Here is a 23,445-nt window from a genome sequence, read left to right as displayed (position 1 = left end):
TCATGAAGCATTGCCAAAAAAACTTCATAGCTCCCTGTCTGCAGCAGCACAAATTCCTGCATTCTCTACCATCCTTGATACCAAATTTCATTATGGACATGTTTTTTTTAAGGCACATTGATGAGAGAGCGCGTGCTCTCTCTCTCTCTCTCTCTCTCTCTCTCTCTGACTCTAAAGAGAAAGAGAGAGAAAATTGAAAGATTCACAACTCTTTTTATTTTTTTGTATTTATACTAATTGTTTACTGTGTATATCTCTCCATTTCAATGTCTGATATTTCTGCACAAATATAGTGCTGCAATGTTTGTGATGCAAACATTGCAAAGGATATGTTTATTTTAAACTTCAGATTAAAAAAAACAAACTCCCTTGGCATCTGTTCCAGGATTCATGGTGCAGTCCAGACCAGGGAGGGGTTGTGTCACCATATGCCCTGCAAACCTGGGTGCATTACAGTGCTTTGCTGCTGTAGCTCCCAGCTGGGGACATTCTCACAACCAGCCTGTAAGCATGTGGGTCAAACCATATGTGTGCTAGACAGTCCTAGTTCAGCAGCTCCAACTTCAGCTGCCTATCTGCAACCCCACTCTGACTTCTTTTAGCCTTAGTTACAACCAGCAGGGTGATTCCCCCCCCAACACACTCCCAGTCCCACATTTTCCCAAAACCATGTGCTCTGCAATGTCCAGCTCACTCCTGAACAGTTCAGAGAAATAATGTTTCTTCCTCTAAAGACACAAAACTTAACTTAACTGGAGTAAAAACACCCTTCCATTTAACACAGCACTGAGTTGGTTAATAGTAAACATAAAACAAATTGTAAGGTTGAAATTGTTTGAAGAGTAAACAAGTCTGTAAACAAGAGCTGGTTGGGAATTTTTTGACAAATTGTTTCTTATATTGAAATCAAAATTGTTCACAAAACAGGGTCAGTGTCCATGAATCTTGAAGAATTATTGGAAAACAAAGTTTCAAAACTGTTGAAAAGCCTCATTTTGACATATTCAAAATAAAAATGTTTTTTCTAGTTGAAATAACTTTACTGCTGTCTAGCCAAAATAAGATTTTAAAAAACAAGAAATGTCAAAATTGAAATGAAATGTTTTGATTGACTCAAACCTTTTTGTTTGTTTGTTTGTTTGCCAAAGTTTGAGAGAGAAACTTTTTTTGTCCTGATAGAGCATAGGATTTTTTTTACACTTTGAAAATGTTCACATGATGGGAAACCTGTTTCCCTCCCAGCTCTATTCTGTATAGTGAAAAGTATATTATTAGTTCAGAGGTTTCCAAACTCTTGTCTCTGAATTCATAGTGGTCTTCAGAGACGTATCTGGTCACATGCTATGGGCTGTACTCCTTGTTTACTTTGCTAAATTGCATTAAAAGAAGCTTAAAAGTACACTAAATGTGTTATTGATATTATTTTTTCCACATAAGCTATTGTTGTAGATTCTACATATTGCGTAAAGCGATTGTGAATGGGAGAACAAATTGTCTGTGCAGTTGCCAATAGGAGAGGAGGTGGTCTATGAAATAATCTTTATTAAGAGATGGCCCAACCTGTGAAACTTTTGAGGACCCTTGGTCTGGGCAGTAGAGTCCAGAATAGTCATGGGCTGCTGTTAGCATGAAGAACAAAAGGCAAGAGTGGCAGACTACCAGCAAGTACAGGTACAGATGTGATCACATGCAGGCAAAGTTAGTCAATTCCACTTGCTGTAGACTCTCTCCTTTCAACAACTGAAATTGCATGCCATCCTGGTTGCACAACTCTTTAAATTACTCTGCCTTTTGTCACTGGATGTGGAATAATAGCACAATGCATGAGAATTCTCCACTTTCCACAAAAGTACTGAGCTGGATCTTACTCACTATCTCTTTTTTGTTCAATCTTTTTTCCCTCCATATAGCTGTTTCTGCAAGGGCCAAATACTGTATTTCTTAGTATTTTAGAATAAGCTCAGTGTGACTGTGAGGGACTGCAATGTGACGGTTGGTCTGCTAGGGAAGGGTTAAGAGTGTGAAGAAAGATTAGGTACCTGATCCTATTTCTGTTGTAGTTAATGAATTTTGTCCCTGACTTCAGTGAGTCAGGATCAGGCCCTTAGTTGCTATTACAACATATAAAATTTAATATTTGATTAATTAAGCATATAAAACACAGAGAAAATATCCTTTCAAAATAAACTTTAGATTCATTGAAGCAACTTGTATTTGATTTTGTGTTAAGTAGGAGGGATTGTGGTGACTCTCAGATATGAAGTGTGTGGTAAAAGCAAACAGAACACCGAAAGGACAGAGACAACCAATATTAACAAGGCTCTCTTTCTTTTTTTCTGCAAAGATTGCATAATATATGTGTGTAGAAAGAAAGAGACTATTGTGTGTTGCAAGAAGATTAGGGGAAATGATTGCTGAAGTCAGAGAATAAAATCTTTGCAAGGTCAGCTCCAGAAGCAGGTAGTGTTAGAAGACCGAGCGTACATAGCCCAGAGCAACAGAAAGTACCACCTATCATTGTAAATGTGATGGTCTGTTTCTGAGGCACTGAGATGATATTGCTGGGCTATACTGTTCTGCTCCTACTCTGGACATGTACTGCAGAAAAAGGTAAGTTTGTTAAAAAGAAAGACATGATCCTCACTGATATGTTGGGGACAGTCTGGGACAAGTGGTCTCCAAAATATTTTATAAATACAGATAAAACTTTGATTATCATTTTTATCGGCAGTCTCGGAGTCAAAACTAATTAAAACTGTCTTGCAGTAGTCCGTGTGCAGTATCTTATAGTAAGTATGATGTCAACTGTGTATTTGGCTACATTTTGCTGTAGTGCCCAATGCTATTCAACTGAAGTTCAGCTTTTTCACTGATTAATGTGCTTAGAAACTAGAGCCAAGAAATCCAATATGTTTGTCAGCTTAATATATAAATTTGTGTTATAATTGTTGAAAGCTAACATCTAATAATTGTGAATAAATAAAAATCTCCTGTAGAATGAATAAGGTAAATATTACATACAATATTGAAAAAGTTAAAAAAAATGTCTTTTGGTTAAGGGATTTTGTATTTAATTACTGTAAGTCATTAATAAGTTATTTTATATAATATACTATTTGCAGTATTGACTGGAATAGGTGCTTTCAAAATACGTATTTTAAAAATCCTGGTTGTATGGCTAGATGACAGAGAAATAAACTTCTTGTCCATTAAAGGGGCAAAGTTTTTGTATGAAAACTTTCTTTCATTTTTTTAGTTCCAACTGTGTGCTCCCTATATTTCTTTAGTAGTCCTCTTGACATTTACTGTAACACGGATCAATTTCTTATGCCCTAAGGCTAACAATCTGCCTTTTTGTTTAATTTTCAAATGGTTTCCTCTGTAATATAAGACTGTGTCTATACTGTATGATTAGGGTGTATAATAGTTTAATATACAATATGCCTTCTATTGAGGAACTGTACCTACATTTGCATTAGAAGGGTCTCATTGATCCATGTCTCACTTCTCTGATCACTTTTAATTTTTAATTACATACATTAATTACATATGTACAAATTACATACAGTCCTGAGCTTTTGGTCACCTAAGCAATCTCAGTGATTTTATGTGGGACCTTGCAGCTGAGTAAATATTGCAGGATTGGAACCTAATATTTTTCAGATACCCTTTTCTCTTTCAGAATATTTCAGTGGGATTGAGTTTTAACTGGAAAGCCAGTAGGCAATATCAATGTTATTATTGCTATTATAATTTAAACAAAAAAATATTTATTAAACTGTATAACTAATATACTACTTTACAAACCTTTTACTAAGGTCTCAGTTGTTTCAAAGTACTGTAAAAATATCTTTGAGTTTGAAAAAAACAAAGTGGGTCAAGTTTGGCCTCCTTTTTACACCCATGTAACATTCTTCAGATAAGTGGGATTGCAAGGGCATGTAAATGAGGCAACATTTGATTCAGCAGGACAGATGTTACTATTAAGTTTTACTGTTGCAAATCAGGGGTAAATCCATTTTCTACAGTGAAATGATTCCAGATCTACAACAATGTAAACAATAGAATAATTTGTCTTAGAGCCCTTTACTAAAATGAATTTAAAACAAAAGTGTCACCCATCCATACAATTGACACAATTAGCAGAGCACAGACTATGCCTTTAAAAAAACAGCTAATGGCCTATGCGTCCCAGAATTTATTTTCTATTTTCTTTTAAATATAATTTAAAATCATGGTTAGTAAAGTTCTTGCTTGAGCAATAAATAGATAATTGTAATGAATGAAATCCTATCCCCAGTGAAGTCAATGCAAAACTCCCATTGACTTCAAAGTGGCCACGGTTTCTGTCAATAAGTATAGACATTAGAGTTTAGATTCCCCCCTGGCTTCTGTTAGTGTAAACCAGGAGTAATTCAATTTAAATCAGTGGAATAGCACCAGTTTGAGTGGAATATCAGCCTCTAGAACTTCATTCTGAAATCTATTGGATGGAATAGACTACTGGATGGAAGCTCTACCCAGATCGCTCATTTGAAACTTGGGAGCGGAGGTTGAATTTGAGAGTTGTCAGTTGGCTCGTCAGGAGGATGGGATCATGATCACACACAGAGGTTGGAGAAATAGACTGTGATCAGGAAGGGAAGAAGTACTGGGCTTTATAGGTTTTCCCTCTGGTCTGGGAGTAAGAAGTAGAAGGGTTACTGAAAACTATTTTTATGTTTATGTTATATTTACTCTGGTTAAATAAACATTTAGGGGTTTACCAAACCCAGAAGTTGGAGGCATAGTCAATTGAGATCTTTTGAAAAAAATCTGAAGAGTCCTCAAAATAGAGTTAAGAAAAGCAGCCAGGATTATCCAATATTCAAAGGTAAGTTTCCTGAGAGGAAGTTTTGAGGGGTAACAGGGCTGTACCAGTGATCCAGAGATACCAGTTTTGAACAAGGTGTATGCCCAGGAAGGTGCAGTTCGTGATAACCTGTAAAGTGGGATCAGAGGGTAATGCCTTGTAGAATGTGGTGTTGGAGAGCTGCCTAGCAGCCTCTTGTTCATATTCCGACCTATTCATGATGACAACAGCACCTCCTTTGTCAGCCTTTGTTTCTGATGTCAGAGTTGTTTCTGAGGCTGTGGATGGTGTGTTCTGCATCTGTGTTCTGAGGTTATGGAGCAAGTGATGCTGCTTTTCCACAATTTCAGCCCCTGCACGTTGGTGGAAGCACTCTATGTAGAAGTCCAGTCTGCTTCGACCTTCAGGAGGAGTCCACACAGAATCCGTCTTTTTGTAGTGTTGGTAGGAAGGTCTCTGTGGGTTAGTATGCTGTTCAGAGGTGTGTTGGAAATATTCCTTGAGTCAGAGACGTAGAAAATAGGATCCTAGGTCACCATAGAACTGCATCATGTTCGTGGGGGTGGAGGGGCAGAAGGAGAGGCCCTGAGATAGGACAGATTCTTCTGCTGGGCTAAGAGTATAGCTGGATAGATCAGCTATCCAACACCACGTTCTACAAGGCATTACCCTCTGATCCCATTGAGGGTTACCAAAAGAAACTACACCATCTGCTCAAGAAACTCCCTGAAAAAGCACAAGAGCAAATCTGCACAGCCACACCCCTAGAACCCCGACCAGGGGTATTCTGTCTGCTACCCAAGATCCATAAACCTGGAAATCCTGGATGCCCCATCATCTCAGGCATTGGCACCCTGACAGCAGGATTGTTTGGCTATATAGACTCTCTCCTCAGGCCCTACGCTACCAGCACTCCTAGCTATCTTCGAGACACCACTGACTTCCTGAGGAAACTGCAATCCATTGGTGATCTTCCTGAAAACACCATCCTAGCCACTATGGATGTAGAAGACCTCTACACCAACATTCCACACAAAGATGGACTACAAGCCGTCAGGAACAGTATCCCTGATAATGTCACGGCAAACCTGGTGTCTTTGTCCTCACCCATAACTATTTCACATTTGGGGACAATGTATATCTTCAAATCAGCGGCACTGCTATGGGTACCCGCATGGCCCCAGGGTATGCCAACATTTTTATGGCTGACTTAGAACAACGCTTCCTCAGCTCTCGTCCCCTAATGCCCCTACTCTACTTGAGCTACATTGATGACATCTTCATCATCTGGACCCATGGAAAAGAAGCCCTTGAGGAACTCCACCATGATTTTAACAATTTTCACCCCACCATCAACCTCAGCCTGGGCCAGTCCACACAAGAGATCCACTTCCTGGACACTACAGTGCTAAGAAGCGATGGTCACATAAAGACCACCCTACACCGGAAACCTACTGACCGCTATACTTACCTACATGCCTCCAGCTTTCATCCTGACCAAAACACACGATCCATTGTCTACAGCCATGCTCTACGATACAATCGCATTTGCCCCAACCCCTCAGACAGAAACAAACACCTACAAGATCTCTGTCAAGCGTTCTTACAACTACAATACCCACCTACTGAAGTGAAGAAACAGATTGACAGAGCCAGAAGAGTACCCAGAAGTCACCTACTACAGACAGGCCCAACAAAGAAAGTAAAAAAACACCACTAGCCGTCACCTTCAGCCCCCAACTAAAACCTCTCCAGCGCATCATCAAGGATCTACAACCTATCCTGAAGGACAATCCATCACTCTCACAGATCTTGGGAGACAGGCCAGTCCTTGCTTACAGACAGCCCCCAAACCTGAAGCAAACACTCACCAGCAACCACACACCACACAACAAAAACACTGACCCAGGAACCTATCCTTGCAACAAAGCCTCTTGCCAACTCTGTCCACATATCTATTCAGGGGACACCATCATAGGACATAATCACATCAGCCACACTATCAGAGGCTCGTTCACCTGCACATCTACCAATGTGATATATGCCATCATGTGCCAGCAATGCCCCTCTACCATGGACATTGCCCAAACAGGACACAAATCAGACGTCAAGAATTATAATATTCAAAAAACAGTTGGAGAACACTTCAGTCTCCCTGATCACTCGATTACAGACCCAAGTCACAATATTACAACAAAAAAACTTCAAAAACAGACTCCAAGAGACTGCTGAATTGGAATTAATTTGCGAACTTGACACCATTAAATTAGGCCATTTTGATTACCACTACAAAAAAATTTTCTCTCTCCTGCTGGTAATAGCTCACCTTAACTTATCACTCTCGTTACAGTGTATATGGTAATACTCATTTTTTCATGTTCTCTCTCTGTGTGTGTATGTATGTGTGTGTGTGTGTGTATATGTATATGTATATATATATATATATATATATACCTATTGTATTTTCCACTGCATACATCCGATGAAGTGGGTTTTAGCCCACAAAAGCTTATGCTCAAATAAATTTGTTAATCTATAAGGTGCCACAGGTACTCCTGTTCCTTTTGTGGATACAGACTAACACGGCTGCTACTCTGAAACTTGAATATAAATGTTAGTCAAGTTTGAGAAAATTAATGTTTCATAGCCTGTTAATTAGGAAAATCTAACTATGTAAAATATTGTGAGAATGATTCAAATAGTTGCCGTTAATAGTAGGCTATGTGCAATGTAAGCTTTTACAGTAGCTCTTATGGTGACTAGAGAGAGAAAATTACTTGAATAGATAATTACTGTGCTGATGAACTGGCATCATGGTTAATGGGGCCAGCCATGAAGCCTACCAACAGCATGTATATAGAGAGCAAATGGAATTGCGAGTAAGATCAATTTGGGTTTTATATTTGTTGTAATAAAAACATTATATGTAGCTTTTTCTTTATAAACATGCTTGAAGTGGGATTTGAATATGATAGTGTCCTATGTGTGATACGATCAGTCGTGCATTGGTATTCTATTGAACTCCAAGGCTGCTTAAATGTTCTTGAAGTTGCTAATGAAAGAGACTACAAAAGCAGATGATATGGGCAGGGAAGATTAGAAAAGTTAGTGCTATCCTTAATGAAAAATATAATCTTCGTGAACATAAAGCTTTTGACTATGCCTTTCCCATTCTGAGAACTCAAAGTGCCATGAGCTTCTCTGAAATATACAATTTCTGTAGAATCTGAGAAATTCTTGGTCTCTTTTCAACCCAAGATTTTTCTAGGAAATCCTAAAATGTGCCACTTTATTAAGTCTAGGGGAAAATAAATTGCATTGGAATCTTACATAAAAGTTACACTCTGAATTAAATGATATAAAGAAAACCAAATCTAGAATCACGTGCAACCACTGAAATGATCATAATGAGATATTTATTTTAATTTGTCAATAAAAACAATATTGTCAAAGGTGTCATTTATTAAAGAAAAAATGAAGCAGACACAGAAGTCTATTTTCCCTTTGATGTAAGCGTGCACAATAAATAAGTTTCTCATAGACATGAAGAGAAAATTTCACTACTTAATGGAATTTATACACTAAAAAATGGAAACACTTAAGTCCACATTCTATCCTTCTCACCACCTATTTGAACTTCAAGGTGACTACTTGGTGCACAAATGTGTTATAAAGATGCATTACAGCTGTATGAAAAAAACTGAGGGCCCAATGGTTTTTATATTTTAATGTTACTACTGCACAAACACTCCTGCAGCCAAAATGTTGCTATTTAGTTATAGAATTATTATAATTTATCCATTCAAGTGAGCAGAACTGTATGCAAAGGTCTGAAACGAGAAGAAAGAAAAGATACCTTTTTGAGAGAAAGCGAAGATGAGGAATACATTTCACTTAGCTGTTGGTATATAATAATTGCTAGTGATTAATCAGGATATCAACCCAACATATTATTTAAAAAAGGAGGGAAGCAAAAAGTTAGCGCATTTAAAAAAGCAAATGAGTTTTAATGGGTCTTGCTAGTTACTCTGAAAGTCCCAGCATCTGTTTTTTGATAGCATGTGAGCTCCCTCTAGTGGGCCTAGAGTAATACTTCTACACAGTTGTATGCTTTAGTTTTACAGACTTGTTCTGTAATAAATGGTTCTCCTGGTTTGGCATAACTTTCTGAGATTGTGTTCCTTACACAGCTATAGGCATTCATATTAGTGAATTATAAATATTGAGAGGTAAAGGAATTTTTGGTGCAAATAAAATGAAATTCATCTCCTACATAAGGCAGTAATTAGGATTTGTGCTGCAGAAGTTCAGGGGCACCGGGGAACTGAAATCTACCACTCCCAACTGTTGCCAGGGCAGGAACCCATCGTGCAGCTTCCTCCTCCCACCCCAGCCTAGCAGCGACATATTGTCCCTCATAGACTTTAAGGTCAGAAGGGACCATTATGATCATCTAGTCTGACCTCCCGCATGGCCACAAAGCCGTCCCAACCCCTTTCCCTTGACTCTGCTGTTGAAGTCCCCAAATCCTGTGGTTTAGAGACTTCAAGTAGCAGAGAATCCTCCAGCTAGTGACCCCTGCCCCATGCTGCGGAGGAAGGCGAAAAACCTCCAGGGCCTCTGCCAATCTACCCTGGAGGAAAATTCCTTCCCGACCCCAAATATGGCGATCAGTAGAACCCCAAGCATGTAGGCAAGATTCTCCAGCCAGACCCTCATTGGCCACTGATACTATTTACCAGCGATGGCACGCTGTTCATTTGACTAAAATCCTGTTATCCCATTAAACCATTCCCTGCCCACTTGCTTAATTGTTCATTGGGTGTCTCCCTTCTAGTCAGCACCAGGACAACGTTCAACAGAGGGGCAGCATGGAGACCCCATTATATGGCATTCAAGGTGTACCTTCTATTGCTGCCTCCAATCTGCATGTGGCCTCACCACTTGATTGGTGCAAAGGACCTTGCACAAACCTTCCTGAACTCAATGAATCTCACTGGGAATAAATTCCTTATGACTGAACATTTTGCTTGCATTTTGTTTTTTCTACAGAAGTTTTTTGTTTCTTCTTGGTGATTCAAATCATCATAAAGAGTCTTTTTTAGCTATAGCTGAGTTTTTAGACTGTTCAGTTCTTTTTATCTGAGAATCCTCCATTGTGTGCGTGTTCCTTAAAAAAAAAAAAAGGTGGTGCTGCAGTTATAGTTATGCTGGAAGGTGTTAATGGTTGTCAAAAGGCCTTTTGATCTATAGACAATCACAGATCTTTGGGTGTCCTAAACATCCTTTTATGTAGTGATATCTGGAAACAATAGTAGGGTACCACCCATGACAGTAGGCTGCATGAAGAAGCCTGAGAAGTGGTAAGCCAGTTTGCCTGTGACTGTTTTCAAACACTGGGACTATGGGATTGTTTGGCAAACTCTGTGAATGTTAGGGGAGGAGAAATCCAGCAGACAAGAAAGAGCAGTAGTGAGTGTGGTCCAGTCATATCTGCACTGAGAACAGGAAATGTTAGGTCATTGGTTGTATTGGGGACAATTTCCTTTTACATTTTCATGTATTTTCATGTATTCTATGCAATTTTTTCCTCATTGTAGATTTTTCTGGTGTGTCTGTGTTTTAACCTCTGTGAATCATTGTATGGGAAGGATTTTGTTTATTTTACTGTGGATTTTTTGTGTGTGTGTGTGGGGGGGGGAATTGAAGAATGTCAGACCTCTTATGCTTGTTTTTTTAAATCTTTAAATGTAGCAGCCTCTATATTGTTTTGTGGCCAGTACCGATAAAGAGCATGTGACTTAGAGAGTCAAAAAGTAAATAACTCTTGAGCAAGAGAAATAATCTAGTGGTTTGAGTATGAATCTGGCGATGAGGAGCTTCTGAATTCAAGGGGTAAAATTTTCAAAACACCCAAGTCCCATTTTCAAAAGTAACATAGTCACTTAAGATCCTAAATCTCTTTGAAATCAATAGTATTTACAGTCCACAATGCTGTGAAATAGGATTTACTCTCCCCAGGACTTTTGAAATTTTACCCTGAGTCTTCATGTCTGTTCCCTCAGAAGAGAAGGCTACAGACAGGTTAGAAACAAACAAAAAGTTTCTAAATAGAGCAAAGTCCAAAACTCACAGAGAAGGTCCCTTTCGTCTTTGTGACAGTGGCTGCACAGCTAGAACTAGTAGCCCCTAGCAGTTTAGTTTGCTTCCTTTTATATATTCTACAGAGCCTAGTGAGCTCTGTTTCCTCAACCTGCTAATTCTTTTCTACTTGCACATGTGCCCATACTGATGACCCCAAGCATACAAATATCACAAGTTGGGCCTCAACAAATCATAAGATGTTGAAAATAATAAATTTGAGGTACTTTTTATTTGCCTTCTCGGTTTTTGAGCCTTTAGGGTTCATGTTTTCCAGTCTTCTCCATAACCATGAGGGCTAGAAACTTCACAAAAAGTGAAAACTGCTATTCTCATGTAATCCTATAACTCCAGGAGATCAGGCTTTAAGGGCAACACCAAATATGAGATTTGAAATGAAATTCCAAGAGCTAGCAACACTGGGAGCTCTGCCTGGAGCCTCCGGGGTTTTCTAGCCCTTATTTCATTTTCATTGTGCTCAGGAAGATCATACTGGAATAAATCCAAATCACTTCCCCTTATTTTTCATAGTCTGGGTTATACTCTGTAGAGAAGTTATTTTCCTGGACACAGGTTAGGAGGCATTGTAAGAAGCTGTGGGGAAGGGAATGTGTGAGTATTGATTGACCTGAAGAAAAGTGTCATGACAGACAAAAATCTGGGACAGAAAACAAAATGATTGAAGGATGAAGAGGGTGTGATATGGATTTCTGGAACTTAGTTATTCACCAGTTCTCTGTGAACACAAATAGTCTCACTATTGGAGGGAGTGGGAAGGTTGGGACTCAGATTGAAGAAGAAGTGTGGCGAAGCTAAGGGTGGGGATTTGGAAAATTGGGTCAGTGGAAAGCAGGAAGTTGATGTCAGACAGTGATGGGAAGTAGTAGCAACTATGGAGATTAGAGCTGCAGAAGTAGAGATCTTGGGAGTTGGGGGTATCTTTATCCTTTTTTCCTCTGGTGGTGGGAGGGCTGGCCTGGGGGAGCTGTGGTTGAGGGAGAGAAGACAGTAGGTGGGGTCGCTTATGTTGAAATCAAAGCAATTATCTCTGTTCCCACTCTCCATCCTATGCATCTACTGTTCCTTTTATGTATTGAAAGATAATTATCCCCAGTATCTAGATATTTATTGTTTCACATTTGATTGATAATTTTAGTTTGCTTTGGGATATGTACCAAGTTTTTCCCATTCTATTAAAAATCAGGTTAGTCTGATGGTGTCCAGTTTGTACATTGTACATTGACCAAATCGGACAGTCTCTATGCAAAAGAATAAATGGACACAAATCAGATGTCAAGAATTATAACATTCAAAAACCAGTTGGGGAACACTTCGATCTCCCTGGACACTCAATAACAGACTTAAAAGTGGCAAATCTTCAACAAAAAAACTTCAAAATCAGACTCCAACGAGAAACAGCAGAACTGGAATGAATTTGCAAACTGGACACCATCAAATTAGGCCTGAATAAAGACTGAGAATGGATGAGTCACTACAAAAACTAATTTCCCCATGCTAATTTCCCCCCTACTGTTACTTACACCTTCTTGTCAACTGTTTGAAATGGGCCACCCTGATTACATTGGCCTCATTACCACCACAAAAGTGATTTTTCCTGCTGTTGAGAATTGCCCACTTCCACTTTAATTGAATTGTCTTGTTAGCATTGACCCCTCACTTGGTAAGGCAACTCCCATCTTTTCATGTACGGTGTATATATACCGCCTACTGTATTTTCCACTCCATGCATCTGATTAAGTGGGTTTTCGCCCACAAAAGCTTATGCCCAAATAAATTTGTTAGTCTGTAAAATGCCACAAATACTCCTCGTTGTTTTGCTGATACAGTCTAACACGGCTACCACTCTGAAACCTTTCAGTTGCCCATGATCTTTCTAAACACTGTGTGGTGATTACAATCAAGAAGCTGCACTTGCTTGCTCTCAGATCTCATTCTTCCTTTTGTTAACATTATTTTTGGGTATTTACCATCTATTTTACTAATTATTATTCTCATTTACTTAATTTCTAGATTGTGAAACTCCACCTCCTAGAAGAAGTAAGGAAATACTTATAGGAACCTGGGATAAGGCATCCTATCCACATGGTACTTCAGCAACTTACAACTGTCGACCTGGGTACATAAAACTTGGTCGTGTTACATTTGAGTGTACAAATGGTGTGTGGAAACATCTCCACCCATACGTGGAATGTAGAAGTAAGTATCTTTGCAAAATGTGCATATGTTCAACTGAAATACTTTCAGTCATTTTTCCCTTTTTTTCAGGTCAGCATTTAGGGCATCACAAAGTCCTCACTTGGGCAATGATGCTCATTAACTTCAATTGGAGTTTTGTCTGTAATAATTCCAAGATTTGGCCCCTAAACTTTAGTGAGAAAGAAAATTTCATTAAAAAGAATCTTTATTATTACTACAGTGATTTACAATACAGACACCAAAGGTACAGATAGACGATTTAGCAAAGCAGTTTTTGCTAAACAAAGCAGTTGTTCAAGGTAAACATAGCTACTTCATAGTAAGAAATAACTAGAACTGAGCAAAATTCAGAATTTCCATCCTATGGGAAATTCTTACATTTGAACATTTGTTTTTTGTCATAAATTAGGATGAAAAGTTGAAATTTTGAAATGTTTCACAGAATGGAAATTTAAAAAAAAAATGGTTCTGAAATGTCAAAACATTTTATTTCAACAGTTTTGATTGAAATGAAACATTTTCAGTCAGTTCTATTTAAACTGCATTTTACCAAAGCGATGCATTGCCTCATGGGAATTGATGTTCAGGAGACTTGATACCTCCATTTTCCCCATATAGGCTCCCTGACCAGACTACAGCACTTATTATCTACTGAGAATCATGTGACCTCCATATTGCATTATGCATATCAATCAGAGGGAAATCCACATTGCATTATGGGAGATGTAGTGCTCCAGGGAACATGGCCTGCAGGAGAGAAGGGGGACTCAAACTACATCTCCCATTATATAATGAATTCATAGAAATGCAATTTAATGTTTTATTGACCTGATTCAAAACTAAATGTTCTGGGTCAGTTCAAGAAATTGAAACATTCTAATTCAGGTTGAAGTGACCCACAAAGAAATATTTCATTTAAATTTTCCCAATGGAAAATCAAAAATGTTTGGAAAGATCAAGATTTTTCCAAAGAAAATATCAATTTTGCAGAAACTGCATTATCCATCAGAAGGTCATTCAGACAGAAAATTCCTGACCAGCTCTATGAATAATAAAGTCAGATTAACATCTACTGTAATTTTAAATTAAAAGGTAAACTTCCCATACATTTTACCATATGTTCTTTCAAGGCTGATGTTGTAGATATCATATAATCATTTAAAAAGAGATTATGTTTGTAAAGCTCACTGAAGAAGCAAAGCGGTCTGAATAAAGTCTAGCTCTCTGAAGGTCATTAAATAGTGCTTGTTCCAAGAATGAACATGGCTAGCACTTTTAGGAAGGGGTCCCACGATTCCTTTCCTTTTGATTACATGCTCAAGTGACTACTTCTCTCTTCACTTGGTCTTCCTTTAAATCTGGATAAAATCTGTTATCTTCTCTGAGTCGTCCAAATATGCTTCTTTCCCAAATAGTCTACATCTCCAATCAAAATATCCTACATATAGCAAAGTTAATTTGACATGAAGATCATTAAGAGAAAATCATAGATTCTAGGACCAGAAGGGATCATTATGATCATCTGATATGACCTCCTCCATAACCCAAGCCAAAGAACACAGCCCAATACTTTCTTCATCAAGACCATAATTTCTGTTTAAGATATAACATTGATTTAAAGATTGCAAGTGATGAAGAATCCACCCTATCCTAGGTAAACTGATCCAATGGTTAATTACCCTCATTTAATTCTTTTTGCCTATTTCTAGTTTGAATGTACTTAGCTTCAACTTCCAGAAATTTTATTTTGTTATGCCTTCTTCTCTTAGTTTAAAAAGTGGCTTATTATTGGAAATCACTGACCCAGTGAAGACACTTATAGACCACAATCAAATCTTCGTTTAATCTTCTCTTTGATAAACTAAATAGATTGAGCCTCTTTAGTTTCTGAGTCAGGCATGTTTTCCAGACCTCTAATCATTCTTGTTGCTTTTTTCTGAGCTCTTTGCAATTTACCAACATCGTTTTGAAGTGTGAACACCAAAACTGGACACAGTATTCTAATAATAAACAGTAAAGAAATTGGAGGGGGAAAATTATGCAGAATAGCTACAGAACAAGAGTAAATGGTTCAGAAACTTAGTCAGTGAGGCCCTGCTCTTAAATATGAAATAAAGGGTGATGTGAACTTAATCCCATTCCCTCCCTCCTTTTTTCCAGGAACAAACCAAAGACACTCTTTTACTATAGGCTTTTTGCCCTTCCCTTTGGGACGTGCACTCTATGAAGGATCTCTCTTCTATGTACAAGTCAGTTGCTTCTGCGGCTGCTTCCACAGATGTCGCCCACCTGCAGCTCTCTCCTGCTTAGAGCAGACATCAGAGAAATGTTCTTGAGCAAATAGATCTATTAACTGGTCATAAGTTTCTGCCCCTTTACTTTTTGTCATTTTTTTTTTCAAATAATCCACCATTTTATGAACATATTCCCTGTGACTTAACTTGTCAACCTTTTAAAGGTTATAAACTTTGTGCTAGGCCTCTGGTGTAATTTGAAACCTTTTTGACACAGACAATTTTAAAATGTCATACTTCATAGTCTCATTTACATCCATATAATTAAACACCTGCAAAGTTTTACCATTCAGTTTGGAGAGTAAGATGGTCATTCTCCAGTCATCAGAGTTGTTATGTACATTGCAGATCCTTTCAAAGGTGGTTAAATATTCTTCTGTGCAATCAGTCTCCCTATAACTTGGGCACAGTTTGTCCCAGCTGTGTGATCCCTGGTGAGGATTACACGTGGGCTGAAGGATCTTCTTTTGTAAATCCAGTGTGCTCAGGGCGTGTTGCCTGCCATCTCCTTTTTTTGCCTCTCCTCCTTTTCTTTGACCTCTGCTTCTTGGGCTTCAAAAATTTTATCTTCCAGCTCCAGTACTCTCTGGTGTGTGGCTTCCACTGCGTCCCATTTATATTTGGCTGCCCAGAGATTGTTCCTTCTCTACTTTTGCCACTTCCTAGATGGTCAACTCCAGCTTCATAGCTGTTTCATTGAGGGCTATACCTGTGCATAACTTATCTTGTTCCACAAGTGAAAATCTCAATTCCTCAGTGATTTTCCCTTCATCTAATTCATGAGCTTCACACTGCTGCTCCAACTATTACTTATTTAGTTTGGAGTATGTTTCTTGGCTACTCATTTTACACTGCACTTTATTTCCTTACCTGAAATAAACAGAAAATAGCAATCCATAACCTTTTCCTTCATTTTTCACCTTCTCACGTGTGACTCTCTCAGTATGTAAGCAAACTGGGTGTAGCTCCTGCCTGATTACTCCACTGTGGTGCTTCCCAGGGGTAGGATTGTGAGGCACCTCACTACACCTCCCCTTAACTGTGCCTATCAGGGTGCAGCTTCCTGACACCAATAGCCTCAGGCAGAACGAGCACTCTTCTCTCAGCCTATGCAGGCAGCGCTGTTCCTCTTCAGGTTACAGATAGGCGCACACCAACCCCCAAGTCCTTCAAGCATCTGCCTGTAACATCCAGCCCCAATCCATTGGACACTCCCAGAACTCCCAGATCCTCTATTCCCAAAGGAACAGAACACCACAGCTTACCAGTTATACCACAGAATACAGTTCTGCTTAACACACAGCACTTACGTTTGTTTATAAAGAAAGCATTTTTAAGTTTATTTAACAAAGAACAGAGTTTCAAATGATAGCAAGCTGAAATATTGGAAACAAAGGGTTACATCTAAAACAGAATCATAACACACATAATAGAGCTTAGACTTAACTAACTTGATACTCTTCTGTCGAGTGATCTTTACGTCACTCAAAGTTCTTCTCCCAGGATTTAAAAACTTGTCTGTCTGTGATCCTTATTTCATGAAGCAAACCCTCTGTTATCTTACATCCTAGATGAAGGAGGCAGAGTTAGTCTCTGTACCTACACTTGGTAGTCCAAAAATCCATGATCTTCACTTGTAAAAAAGACTCCTTCCTGCTGGTTTATTTCCTGCTGTAAATTCCTCCCTCTGAAGAATTTCATAATCCCATCATTATCAATTAGGTCAGACTGTAAATGGGCATTCATTGTGAACTATAAAATACTCCATTTACTTACAGACAGACAGCTAGATAAGCATCTTCTGCCTGAAATAAACTTGTTTTTCAACTTCTGGTGACTGATTCCAACTCATAGGCCATAAGAACATAATTTTCTCTCTCTCTCTCTCTCTGTGTTTATTTATATATATATATAAAAAAACCCTTACATATTATCCATACATTTTTCAGTGATTATGATGACCACTGTGACACAGGCTTTTAGTAGAGACCTTACATGACACTGTTAGGCAAACTAGTAGGTAGATACCAGACCAAGGGGGATCCTTGTAATCCTTATGTACACTGATGCCCTCTGCCAGATGGCACCAAGAGGTCCCTGGGTCACACACCATTCTATCTTAAGAAGTCCTTGGGCTCCAGTTTGAAGGGTAACCATTCACCCAGGGTCCCAGCCTGTCATTGTAGGAGTGTATTTATCTTCTCCAGAACCAGAGTGCCATCTCTCAGCCAGGTATCTTTTCATAAACAATGTTTATCATATAACTCAAGCGCTTCACTGTTATAATCTGGGAATTTATGACCAGATATTAAAAAACTTTATTAGCATGCTGGAATTTACCATATCCCTCAGTTAAAAGGTGAATGCATAATTACAGTTCTGTCTCCATGTATCACCTATGTAACAAGCTGTACATTTAATTTACTTGATTGACTTAATAATGCTTTTATTTTCCTCCTAATATACATGTATGCATATAGAAGCATTTCTAAAGAGCCTTTACCTCTTTGAAAGAATCCTTTTGTAAGTGTGCAAGGAAAAGTTTTAAATATCGGGTCAATAAACCTTGTGCCTTCAAAAAATATTAACAAATTGGAACTTTTCAATGTGTATCTGAATCTGATCGTAGGTCTGACAAAGCATCCTTTGTATTAACAAATATTTTATAGAGTCAGATTCTTTGCTGTTTGTCACTCAAAAAGCAAAAAATTGGATAGTCCCAGTATTTAATTCGCCAGCATTATGGTTGAGTTTTCAAAAGCGCTTGGCATTCAGCTACCATTGAAATCAATGGTAAAACTCTGACTTTAATAGGAGAGAATTAAGCTAATGCTGAAAGCTTTTGAAAATCCCACCCCATATAGCAAATATAATTCCTATCTGACAGGCAAAATTACCTCCCTTTACAGCACTGTAGAAGGTTTATAAACACATTTCCCCTTTTTTTTCCCACCTCCCCAGACAAGCCCTGTGGCCATCCTGGAGATATTCAGTTTGGCTCCTTTGAACTTACTGCTGGAACGGAGTTTGTATTTGGCGCTCGCGTTGAGTACAAATGTGATGAAGGGTAATGTTTTTTTGTTATTTAATATACTGGTAGCACTAGAGCAGGTCAATGTGGGGTGTAAAAGTTAATGAAGTAAGTGTCTAGTTATGGCTTTGTGATTTTTTATTTAAGACTGACAGATTTACATTCTGTTAATATTTTTAGATTTCTATAGTTAGAAGTGGTTAATGATGAAAGTGCATCCAACTTCATTACATTAACAGCACCTTGGGTTTCCATAAGACTATTTAACATCACTCTTTAATCTTATACCTTCAGATATACTTCTGTAGCAGAATCAGCCTAATTTTGTCCTCCTGAGGACCACATCTAATTTGCTTAGACTGACTGCAGCTAATCTCATATTTAATATGGAGATCCAGAAATCAGAAACTAATGAACTGATGGAGCCTTGTTATGGGGCTCAGTGAGTCATATCAGAGGTCTGATTTTCAGAGGTCAGCACTTGTGAAAATCAGGCCTGTGATCTACAGGCCAAACATTAATCATTCCTGTTCTATAGTAATTGCAGAGAAAAATTATTTCAAATAATGACTTTGTGGTAGATTCAGTAACTATGTGCTTTCATGACTAACTATAGCTCTCTAGAAAGAGCTTTAGTAAATTGAATAAAAAATCTTGTATATAGTAAGATATACTCCATTAGTCTGGCTATTTAGCACTGCTCTGGCAATACAAAGCATCCATAAATGTGGCTTAATCTGCCATTTTCACCAGGTTTATGCCTCCTTTGTGCTTGAGGGTACCAGTGAACTGGGCTTAGAAGTTGCAGTTCTCCCTAATGTTGTGAGACCACAGTGAATTACAATGGCTTCTATACAGAGGGCTGAGCCAGAGTTTAGCGTTAGCAGCTCTCTGTAATAAAGTAGTTTCAATGAAGCTTTCTGTAATAAAGTAGTTTCAATGAAGCTTTACTTCTGCCACTTACCATTTTGCTACTCTGTGCAACAGGAAGTTTAACAAAATGGAGAAGGAGCCCAGTAGAGACAGTATTGTTTCCTTCTCCAGGCAAATGTTTTGGGTTAGTTTATATATTAGAACAGGGGAAACTACTTATATTGTTTTAATTGTAATAGCATCACATAACCTGTTAACACATAATGCTGCTGTATTTTAGAGTTTTATATTTTGGTTACAATTTTTTTGGTAAGTTATCAGATGCTCAGCCAAAGAAATTTCCGTGAGTGTCAGGCAGATGGATGGAGCAATGAACTCCCCCACTGTGAAGGTAAATGGAGTCTACAACATAATCTTTTTTTCAAACTGATTTTTATTCACTATGCGCCTGCCTAAAACTATTTAGGATCCGAATGTGATATCTTTGCTCACATTGATTAGTACCTTTCTCTAAAGCCCTTTGTGGGACTATTTAAATTCCGCTCCTGTCCTGCCCTGCAGTACCCACTCCCACCCTCTCTTGCATTATTGCTGGCATTTTTATCCTGCTCCAAACCAAAAAAAATCTTAGATTCCACAAATCCCACAAGAGAGGGGAGGGAGATAAACACGTATAGGAAAGAGAAGTTCAAACAATCTAAATAGCAATTTCCCAAATAGGCTACTCTTGGTAAACGGACAAGAGATTTAGTTTCTTCCTGCAAATTTCCACAGTCTATTTTTTTTTGCCCACCCAATCCTGGGCACAACAAATACGTTTTACTTGTTCCCACTATTATGTCAGTGTGTCCTGCAGGACCCACAGGATCCCAGTCCAGCTGCAGGGGTCTATCTTACTCCACATGTAGTCCCATTGGTTCAGTAGTATTACTCATTCAGATGTCACAATCTGTCCTTTAATGTTATTATTAGATAATCTCCTTCTTAATTTTATTCTGTAAAGCTTTAATACTTATGGGGAAAGTGTTCTGCCATACAAAGAATGCACGTACCCCCAGTACAGTATTTGTGTTATATGTGAATGTGACTTTGGCCAGTAAGAATTTATATTTCTCTAGTCCCAACATTTTAAGTGTTTCTCACTAAAGGAAAAACATGACTGCCTGAGAACGTGTGCACTTAATCCTGCATGATGTCTTGTTTATAAATTTGTTTGAGGAACCCTGAAATAGGATGCAAAATCAAAGAAAGGGCAGATGACAGATATACAGGAGAAAATTGGGAGAAGAAAGAGATGGAGGCAAAACTCTGGTCTCAGATACACACATACTCTCCCATTAATGTCTATGCGAACATCCAATGGTGGAATTTGGCCCCAGATAATGGCTTCCTTTGTGATAAGGAATATTTGATCACATATATTTATTCCTTTTCTTGGGTTAGTGCAGTTATGGAAAATTGGAAATATGGCATGGGCCAAAATTTCTGCTGACATAAATTGTGCTCACTTATACCAGTGATGAATTTAGTTTGAAATCTTTATCAAGGATTTTGAGCTAACAGCTGTGAACTGATGGATATGTTCTAGTCAGTCTACAGTGCTCTAAAGTTTTCCAACCGATTAGTCTGTGAGCCAGTTAAAGTCTTGGCATAAGCAAGTGCAACTCTCAGATTTTTAGCAGGGCTTGTGACTGTGAGTGTCACTGCATATATTAGTTGGGCCCCCACCTATTACTCAAGACAATTCTAGGTGAGCACTCTGTCTGCAACCAGAATGCAACTACACATTTATCTCAATATAACGCTGTTCTCGGGAGCCAAAAAATCTTACTGCGTTATAGGTGAAACTGTGTTGTATTGAACTTGCTTTGATCCACCAGAGTGCGCAGCTCCACCCCCGCACCGCCCCGGAGCACTGCTTTACCGCGTTATATCCAAATTCGTGTTCTATCGGGTCGCGTTATATTGGGGTAGAGGTGTAACTTACTCCGGTGTCTGTCAGTCTGTCTTTATACCACACTGGTCACTGTGGTATCTAAGTATGTGATAAAGCTGAATTTTGCTTTTACTATGTAGTGTACTTACAGTAATTTTTCAATTGTTTTGTATTTCTAATGTTTATCATAGAATCGTAGGACTGTAAGGGACCCCAAGAGGTCACCTAGTCCCCTGCACTCATGGCAGGACTAAGTACTATCTAGACCATCCCTGACTGGTGTTTGTCTAACCTGTTCTTAAAAATCTCCAGTGATGGAGATTCCACAACCTCCCTGGGCAATTTATTCCAGTGCTTAACTACCCTGACAGTTAGGAAGATTTTCCCAATGTCCAATCTCATCCTCCCTTGCTGTAATTTAAGCCCATTACTTCTTGTCCTATCTAGAGGTTAAGAAGAACAATTTTTCTCCCTCCTCATTGTAACAACCTTTTATGTACTTAAAAACTGTTTTCATGTCCCCTCTCAGTCTTCTCTTCTGCAACCAAACCCATTTTTTTCAATCTTCCCTCATTGGTCCTGTTTTCTAGACATTTAATCATTTTTGTTGCTCTTCTCTGGACTTTCTCCAATTTCTCCACATCTTTCCTGAAATGTGTCACCCAGAACTGGACATAATATTCCAGTTGAGGCCTAATCAGCGCGGAGTAGAGCGGAATAATTACTACTTGTGTCTTGCTTGCAATCCTCCTGCTAATATATCCCAGAATGATTGCTTTTTTCACAAAAGTGTTTAGCTTACTTTTAATGCTGATCATTTTGTTTTATAATACAGTTACAGAATATGCCTTAAAATATAGCTTTATTTTTACAGTGAGGAAGTGTTTACCAGTAAATGCACCAGAAAATGGAAAAATCCTTGCCACTGGTGTATATGAGGCAGACCAAGAATTTTACTTTGGCCAAGTTATACAGTTTGAATGTAATGAAGACTATAAACTTTCTGGATCGAAAGAAATACATTGCTCAGCTGATGGAAATTGGAATGCTGAAGTACCTAGATGCATAGGTGAGAAGAAAATTATCTATTAGTTTAGTGGCATTTCTCTTTAGCCAAAGTCATTTGGAAGGTACTGTCGAAGCTTTTATCGTAGCACTTACAGGTTCCTATAAATTGGTTGCTCTAAAGGAGAGTTATGGAACTAGCAAAATATTTCCAGTGACAATACTTACAATACTTAACTGGTGTATGCATGTCCATTGCATGATATAATAGAGTCATCTAATCATTCTCTAATCTACACTACAAACAATACTGACACTGGATAAGACTTTATATGCATAAGTGAATAAATGGAAGAAGAAAGTAATTACCACAGAGAATATTCATTAATTATTTGCATGTTTTAATACTATCTATCCTGTTGACAGTAGATCAACTAGATATTTGGCTTTTCAGACCCAAAACTGGTATGAGGGAGTGAGATTAGTTATATTCCTTCTTGTATATCAAACAGAATTGTAGCCTAATGTCCACTCAAATCTATCCGAATTGTTACACCATTTGTTTTCTGTTGTGTTGAATTGCGATTGTATGCTCTTCAAGGCAGAAGCTGTGGCCTTACAGTAACTCCTCACTTAACGTTGTAGTTATGTTCCTGAAAAATGCAACTTTAATTGAAACGATGTTAAACAAATCCAATTTCCCCATAAGATTTAATGTAAATGCGGGGGGTTAGGTTCCAAGGACATTTTTTGGGGGCAGACAAAAGGCATTATATACTGTATAGTACTGTACTGTACTGTGGTGGGGAGGTGCCCCTGGCTTACCCCTGGGGCTCAAGGCTGGGGGTTCAGGGTCTGGGAGGGAGTTAGGGTGTGGGAGGGCACTCAAGGTGGGGGTGTGGTGTCTGGGAGGGAGTTAGGGTGCGGGAGGGCACTCAGTGTAGGAGTGTGGGGTCTGGGAGGGAGTTAGGGTGTGGTAGGGCACTCAGTGTGGGGGTGCAGGTCTGGGAGGGAGTTAGGGTGTGGGAGGGTGCTTAGTGTGGGGGTGTGGGGTCTGGGAGGAGTTAGGGTGCAGAAGAGCACTCAGGGTGGGGGT

The 23,445-nt window shown here is 38.7% G+C and overlaps 1 protein-coding gene across 4 annotated transcripts in view; it reads left to right on the top strand.

Annotated features, from left to right (window-relative positions):
- The first annotated feature begins 2,277 nt into the window (after positions 1–2,277).
- Positions 2,278–23,445, top strand: part of LOC101939299 (complement factor H) — a 115,759-nt gene continuing 94,591 nt past the window's right edge. For 2 of the 4 annotated variants that reach the window (XM_065554417.1, XM_065554416.1), the window contains exons 1-5: positions 2,409–2,610; positions 13,025–13,210; positions 18,466–18,571; positions 19,723–19,799; positions 22,219–22,413. In XM_065554417.1, coding sequence (XP_065410489.1) covers positions 2,553–2,610; positions 13,025–13,210; positions 18,466–18,571; positions 19,723–19,799; positions 22,219–22,413 — 622 coding nt within the window. In that variant the 5' untranslated portion in view covers positions 2,409–2,552. Of the gene's footprint in view, positions 2,611–13,024; positions 13,211–18,465; positions 18,572–19,722; positions 19,800–22,218; positions 22,414–23,445 lie in introns of all 4 variants that reach the window. The other 2 variants (XM_065554414.1, XM_065554413.1) reach the window with 2 other exon arrangements.

The sequence above is a fragment of the Chrysemys picta genome, chromosome 8 (genome assembly GCF_011386835.1).
Source record: "Chrysemys picta bellii isolate R12L10 chromosome 8, ASM1138683v2, whole genome shotgun sequence".
In the NCBI taxonomy this organism is placed as follows: Eukaryota; Metazoa; Chordata; order Testudines; family Emydidae; genus Chrysemys; species Chrysemys picta.
Note: the sequence above shows the minus strand (reverse complement) of the source record. Positions and strands in the feature narration are given on the sequence as shown.